Below are 7,874 nucleotides of genomic sequence, written 5' to 3'. Positions count from 1 at the left end.
GATGGACAGTCTTTTGATAGTGATGAGTAAGTAGTCTTCAAGCCCTAGGAAACCCAGTTTGCTTTTCCTGGTAAATAAGTTGTTTTTAATATGATTTCATTTTTTTAAAGTGATCCAATGAAAGTTGCCACCGAATATGAGATGCAGAAATAAATCCTAAACAGGCAACACAGGACACAGACTCTATACTGAAGACAATGGCAAATAAGACCCACGCTACAAATTCCCAAGAACCAAGAGCAGAGAAATGCAAAGAAATTTTGAGACAGAAGATTGGGAGGCAGCATTTTAATATAACAAACAATAAGGATAGGCCAGAGGCTTGCTACTCAAAGTGTGGTTGTGGCTCGATAGCATCAGCATCTCCTGGGACCTGGTTAGAAATGCAGACTCTCAGGCCCCACCCCAGACCTACCGCCTTCTAACAAGATCCCAGGTGATTTGTATGCAGATAAATGTTCGCGAAGCACCGGGCTAGAACATTTATTAACGTAGGATGTTGCTCTTACAATGTATTTTGAGGTCAAAATAAACCCATTTAAAGCTTTTTTTTTTTGCTCATTATTTGCTCCATTCTCTCCACCTCTGAGTTGCATCATCACATGTCGTGTGTTCTGGGACTTTGAGCCTCTCTTATGAATCACAACAGCATAAAGAAGTTTGCTGTACCATTTCTATAGATGGCCTTAATGGGTTACAGATTGGATTTTTTTTTTTTTAACTTTTATTTGTTAGACAGAGTTTCGCTCTTGTTACCCAGGCTGGAGTGCAATGGCATGATCTCAGCTCACTGCAACCTCCGCCTCCCAGGTTCAAGTGATTTTCCTGCCTCCTCCCAAGCAGCTGGGATTACAGGCGCCTGCCACCACGCCCAGCTAATTTTTACATTTTTAGTAGAGACGGAGTTTCTCCATGTATGTCAGGCTGGTCTCGAACTCTCGACCCCAGGAGATCCACCCACCTCAGCCTCCCAAAGTGCTGGGATTACAGGTATGAGCCACCACGCCCGGCCACAAATTGGATTTCAAAACTTCCATCAGCTGCTTCTTGTGCAGCACCCCCCAGGAGGTAGGTTGTATGATAATTTCCGTTTTTAGAGATGATGAAATTGGGGCCCAAGGAGGTTTCATGACTCACCGCAGCAGCACCCAGCAAATCGGCATCCCAGCCAAAATGAGAGTGCAAGCTTTTGCGTTTCCAATGTAAAGCTCATCAAACTTTGACACTACTTCTTTTAATATAAGGGAGTTTTTTTGTTTTTTTTTTTTCCATAGGAGATTTAAAGAAAGAGCGTATTCAGATGACCTCACGTGAGCTACTGACCATACAAACCTCGCATGTGCTGGCCCCAGGGAATATGGAAGCTTCGGAAAGGATTGCCCTGCCCTGCCTGGCTCCCTTGCTTCTGCTGCTTTCCAGGCTTGAAGGCTCTGCAGCCACAAGTCCCAGAGAACCTCAGAACAGATATTTGCTTCTAGGGGATATGAGGGGAAAGCACCGGGAATTACCATAGGTAATGGGTACAGCTATGCAGGAAATGTGATGGCTTCTTGATGACAATAACCCATCCTCAGGAGGAAGCTTTTTTTTTGTTTCTTTTACAGACTCAAAATAGCTGAAAGAATCTGACTCTGCCCAAATACATGTGGTGTGTGTCATTGGATTGAATTTCCTTTTTTTATTTATTACATACTAACCTACTAGATAATAAATTTCTCAGTTAATTCCAATTTCCCTGGAGCACATTGGAGTCACTAGATGACTCAGAAATAGTCAAGACTGTACATCCAGCATTGACGCCAATGTGCTTTTTCCTACCTTGTCTGAATTTAAGATTTCTTTGTCAACCCCATCAAAACAAATCTCCCAAATGGTCCTTGTTCAGTTTCACCAGTCTGCATGGTGATTCTTCTAGGGTCCTCTACAGAATGCTTGCCGGGGGTTGGCTTAAATCCCCTCCCATCTCTAGACATGCATATCAATGGGACATATTTGTATACACTTGCTTAAAAAACAAAGATAGTGCACTTTAAAATTCCATGTAAAAAGTATTGCTTTTCCTAATGTGCGAATGTGCTCCTGCCTGCCTTCTTGCTACACGATGCTACAGAGGGTAGAGTCATGAGGAATTCAAGGCTGAAGATGTTTTGGATGTTTGGATGACACTGATGTACCCCTCACCTTGCACCTTGAACCCTGCTCTGAAGTCCGTGTAGTTTTGGGGCTTGGCCTAAGGCAAAAACTACAAAGCATCCTAATGAGCAGAATTATACAACAGGAATGTATGTGCATATTTGACATAGTTTCTTCTCTAGAGGGGTGGCTCTCTGGCCTGTGACCTCTGCCTTTTTCAAGGGCGAGGGAGGAGTCCAGAGAAGAAGGCTTTTGTTCCCCACCACCAGTTCTTCTGCAGCCCCTACAGCCCCAGGGACCTGCCCTGCTCCGCGTGGGCTCTCAGAAGCCCAGCAATTTCCATATGGGTGGGTGACTTCAGAGCGATGGACAAAGCTGTACGGCCAGCCTATAGGAGAAAAAGGAAAGGAGAAATAAATATCATCCAATCTGCCTCCTGCCCAGTGGGGAACGGCAAGTTGGGAGTAGGGGTATGACTGGGACACAGGTGTCTATGAAGGCTTCCAGAGACCTCCGTAGAGGAGAAGATTCAAATGGCATGAGGATCACCAGAAATGCGGTCCCTTCCACAGAAACAACAGTAACTCCTGGGAAATCTGTGACATAGAAATAAAGAAGGGGCATCTGGTTTTTAATGCTTTTTTTTTTTTTTTTTTTTTTTTGAGATGGAGTCTCATTCTATCATCCAGGGTGGAGTGCAGTGGCGCAATCACAACTCACTGCAACCTTCGTCTCCTGGGCTCAGGTGATCTTCCACCTTCAGCCTGCCAAGTAGCTGGGATTACAGGTACACACCACCATGCCTGGCTAATTTTTGTATTTTTTGTAGAGATGGGGTGTCACCAAGTTGCCCAGGCTGGTCTCAAACTCCTGGGCTGAAGTGGTCTGCCCACCTTGGCCTCCCAAACTGCTGGGATTATAGGTGTGAGCTACTGAGCCCAGCCCCACTTTTTTCTACTTTAAATTGGAAAACAGGAAATAAAATAACTGCTGCTATTCTATTACATGTATCTAAGTGAAAGTTAGCATTCTGGTGTGTTTTCCTCCAATCTTTTCTCCGGTGCAAATTTGTTGTTAGTTCTTTTTTTTTTTTTTTTAATTTTTTGTAGAGACCGGGTCTCCCTATGTTGCCCAGGCTGGTCTTGAACTCCTGGGCTCAAGTGACCCTCCCACATTGGCTTCCCAAAGTTTTAGGATTACAGGCGTGAATTTGTAATCCTGTCCCGTCCTGCACTTGTCCTGTTGTTGGTTTTTAAATAAAGGAATGATATTGCATATCAACTTTGAATTTGCTTTAATTCTTAATTTACCATGATATGCTATAAGATTTTTCTTTATTCTTACATAGCCATTATAATGCATGATTTTTCTTTTTGGCTGTGTAATATTCCATAATTTACTAATTTTTACTAATTATGGAAATATTCCATAACTTCCTTTCAATGGAAATTTATGTTGTTTCCAAGTCCCTGCCATCGTAATCTTAGTGCAAAAAGCATTTTCCTATTTTTAATTATTTCCTAAGGACTGACTCTTAGAAGTGGGCTCAGAGGCCGGGTGCGGTGGCTCACACCTGTAATCTCAGCACTTTGGGAGGCCAAGGCCAGTGGATCACCTGAGGTCAGGAGTTCAAGACCAGCCTGACCAACATGGAGAAACCCCCTCTCTACTAAAAATACAAAATTAGCCTGGCGTGGTGGCGCATGTCTGTAATCCCAGCTACTCGGGAGGCTGAGGCATGGGAATCGCTTGAACCTGGGAGGCGGAGGTTAAGGTGAGCCGAGATCGCGCCATTGCACTCCAGCCTGGGCAACAAGAGTGAAACTCCGTCTCTAAATAAATAAGTAAATAAATAAAATAAAATAAAAAGAAGTGAGCTCAGAGCATTGAAGGACATGCACATTTTTACCTCCTGATCTGTGATGCCACAGCACTCTTTACATTGACACGCAATGCAGGAAGCTGGCAGTCCCACTGTCTAAAGAAGCTGCACCCAGAAGGCTCTCATCAGGCACCACCAGCCTGACTGAGCAGCCGCAGTCTCTTACGAATGAGCTCAGTCTCACATCCAGAATTCTGAACTCTCAACAGCTCTGAAAACCACACTCTTTAGGTAACTTCTTGGGAGCTGAAATCTGACCTGAGGCTGTTGGCCTACTGTGAATATTTTGACATTTTGCTGCTGTAAAGGGTTTGACGGGTAGGGACACCCAAGACCCCATTAGATTGTTCTCTACTGCATAGGCACAGAGTTACTTCCTAAAATGTGGACAGTTCTTTCACAGAAGCAGGTAGGAAGTGTTAACACCCAGCTTAACACTTCAGGCTTTTCCCCATGCACAGGGATGGAATCCAGTGGCCATCAGGGCTCCCATGCATGCAAATAACTATAAAGCATGGCAAAGCACTAAACGAGTCAGAAGACAGGAACAGAGTGAGCTCAGGGGAGAGGACGGCCACTGTGTGCCAGGGCGGGGTAGAAGATGGCTGGGGGAGGCAGAGGAAGGAAGTGGCGTTTCAGTAGGACCCCCAAAGATGGCACATGGGCTTCTCAAAACATACAAAGTTCTTTCCCTGAAAAGCCCTCATGACTCCCTAGACTTTTCTTTCACCACTTGCTATATGCTGGTATTTGTGGAGTTATTTGATAAATTTCGGTCTCCACAAGGTCAAGAACCTGATCTGGCCTGTTCACTGCTGCATGCTGGCACCTGGCCCAGAGCCTGGCGTTTGGTCAGCCCTCAACAAGCATTGTTGAAAGAGAGAATGCTGCACGAGAACCTAATGGTATTCATTCAAGCTGATGGAATCTAAATCCTAGTGAATGGGTTCCTACACTGGAAAGTACTGGAACAAAGCAAAGCTTTTAAGCAGGGAGTCCTGTAAAAGCCTCCTAAAGGAGGGGCCTGGGTTTACTTAGGCTGGAGTTCCTGCTCCTGATCTCCATCCGCTGTGCCTTGTCAATCCTGAGGCTCTATGTAAACACAGAGTATGTGCAGACAGTGTTTATGCAGAAGAGCCCCAGGCCAGTCCCAGGGGAGGCGCACCTTTTAACAGGGTCCATCTGGAGGACAGCCTGCAGCTGTGGACTTCTCGACTGCTGACATGGAGAGCAGAGGACCCCATTCAGCTCAGGAGGTGTGGCCACAGAGACAACTTGGCGAGGGTTAGTGTTCCTCAGATGCCTCTGCCAGAACCCTGGGAACAAGCCCATGCCATGCAGCTCCCGTGGGAGCCAGGTATGGTGAGCCCCTGCTTGACAACACTCCAGAGCTGCTCTAGGAGATCCTGACTGAAGAGATGGGGGACTAGCCAGATATGGTGCAAAAGTTGCGTGTAACTTCGGGGTTTCAAAAATCTGCACTTGGCCAGGCGCACTGGCTCATGCTTGTAATCCCAACACTTTGGGAGGCTGAGGTAAGAGGATCACTTGAACCCAGGAGGTCAAGGTTGCAATAAGCCATGATTGTGCCACTGCATTCCAGCCTGGGCGACAGGGTGAGACCCTATTTTTTAAAAAAAAAAGAAGGAAAGAAAAAGAGAAGTGTGCAGGCAGCTGGCACAACTGTACAACCGTGTGTGTATCCATGTGTTGGAGGGGGTGTCTTTGAATTCATCACAAGCCCACTATGTATCACCCAAAGATGAGCAAGGCATAATCTCTGCCTTCAAGAAGTTTTCAATCTGATGGGTGCTTTAAAGAAGCTGACAAATTAAAGGGTGGGCTCTGAGACCCAGAAGAGGCTGGGTGACGGATTTCCTCAAATTGTCTTTAAATCTAGGGAAAGGGCCTGGCCAGCGGTTCTGGGAGTTCTGCATTTATACCGAACTTTAAATGTTGATGAAATAAACCAATTTCAGGACATGAATTCTCTCCCAGTTTTCCATAGACATTCCCAAATGAGCTCTGCTGTTAACACCTAAGCCTCCATAGGAAAGATGAATATGGAAATGATATGGTGGGTATGATAAGGGCCAGACTTTCCCCCTAAATGTGAAGCACCAAGTACAAGCCTTGGTACTTGGTAGAGCCTTGTCAAAAGCTCCCTTTTCCCACTGAAATGTCTCACCCTGCGGTTGGAGACGCTGTGCTCCCCAAAGTCACCCTCAGGAATCTGCATGTGAATCAAACCTGACCCAGGTGGGCAGCACGTGACCCATCCATGAGTGGGGTCTGGAACCCGCCTTACCTGTGGGCCCATTACCTGCACTACCTGGGCACCACTGTGCTGGCTGGGCTTTCCCTAAGTTGCTCCAGCTTCTGCCATGATAGATTTCCTCCTCCATCTCCTGATTAGCACTCCAGTCCCTCCCTTCCAGGCTTACAGCCTACCTGAACTCCAGCCTGCCCGGTCCTCAGCCTGGCCTGGCTCTCCCTGATCCAGCACTTCAACAGGATTGGTTACCTAAACCCAGCTGGATTTCGGTGTTTGCCTAGACCAGGCGTTCTCAATTGCAGCACTATTGATATTTTGACCAGATAATTTTTTTTTTTTTTTTTGAGACAGAGTCTTGCTCTTTCACCTAGGCTGGAGTACAGTGGCACGATCTCAGCTCACTACAACCTCCACCTCCCAGGTTCAAGCGATTCTCCTGTCTCAGCCTCCCGAGTAGCTGGGATTACAGGCGTGTGCCACCACGCCTAATTTTTGTGTTTTTAGCAGAGACAGGGTTTCAAAATGTTGGCCAGGCTGGTCTTGAACTCGTGACCTCAAGTGATCCGCCCACCTCGGCCTCCCAAAGTGCTGGGATTACAGGCATGAGCCACCGGGCCTGGATGGATAAGTGTTAATTCTTTGCTGTTCCTGTGTATTGTAGGATGTTTAGCTGTATCCCTGGCCTCTACCTACTAGATGTCAGGAGCATTTGCTCACCCATTTGTGACTAAAAATGTCCCCAGACATTGCCAAATCTCCCCCAGAGGGTAAAATCACCCCTGGCTGAGAACCACTAGATTGAACCAAGTCTGTCAGTGGCTTCTCCCTTCAGGGGTCGGTCGCTCTACTCTGATTGGTTCCCCTAATTCCAGACCTTTGTTCTCTCTGCTCCCTCCAGACACTATCTGTAAATGCCATGGTCCCTGCTAGTTGATGTGGTATTTTTTTGTTTTAGCTACCACTATTCATCTATTCATAATTAAAACAGTTACCATCCCCTGTGTACTCCTAGATGTCAGCTTCAGCCTTTATAAACATTACAGTATTTAGGTAGAGTCTACTGCTGTCCCCATTTTACAGATGAGCATCTAGAGGCCCAGAATAGTTAGGTCACCTACCCAAAGTCACTGAACCTAGATTCGAACTCATGAGCATTTAATTTATTTTTATTTTTATTTTTTTTGAGACAGGGTCTCACTCTGTCACCCAGACAGGCGTTCCCTGGTATGATCACGGCTCACTGTAGCTTCAACTTCCCGGGCTCAGGCAATCTTCCTGCCTCAGCCTCCTGAGTAGCTGGGACTACAGGTGCAAGCCACCACACTTGGCTAATCTTTTTCTATTTTCTGTAGAGAGGGGGTGATATGGTTTGGCTGTGTCCTCACCCAAATCTCATCTTGAATTCCCACATGTTGTGGGAGGGACCTGTGTGAGGTAATTGAATCATGGGGGCAGGTCTTTCCTGTGCTGTTCTCATGATAGTGAGTAAGTCTCATGAGATCTGATGGTTATTATAAGGGGTAGTTTTCCTGCACAAGCTCTCTCTTTGCCTGCTGCTATCTGTGTAAGATGTGATTTGCTCCT

General features: G+C 46.2%; 1 protein-coding gene across 1 annotated transcript in view; it reads right to left on the bottom strand.

Annotated features, from left to right (window-relative positions):
- Nucleotides 1-273: 273 nt before the first annotated feature.
- The window catches only part of KANK4 (KN motif and ankyrin repeat domains 4), a 90,866-nt gene continuing 83,265 nt past the window's right edge, over nucleotides 274-7,874 (bottom strand). The window contains exon 10 of the mRNA XM_007978519.3: nucleotides 274-2,521. Within this exon, the coding sequence (XP_007976710.3) occupies nucleotides 2,417-2,521 (105 nt within the window). The 3' untranslated portion in view covers nucleotides 274-2,416. The remainder of the gene's footprint in view (nucleotides 2,522-7,874) is intronic.

This window comes from Chlorocebus sabaeus, chromosome 20 (assembly GCF_047675955.1).
Source record: "Chlorocebus sabaeus isolate Y175 chromosome 20, mChlSab1.0.hap1, whole genome shotgun sequence".
NCBI lineage: Eukaryota > Metazoa > Chordata > Mammalia > Primates > Cercopithecidae > Chlorocebus > Chlorocebus sabaeus.
The sequence above is the reverse complement of the archived record's forward strand: the minus strand, read 5'-3'. Positions and strand labels throughout refer to the sequence as shown.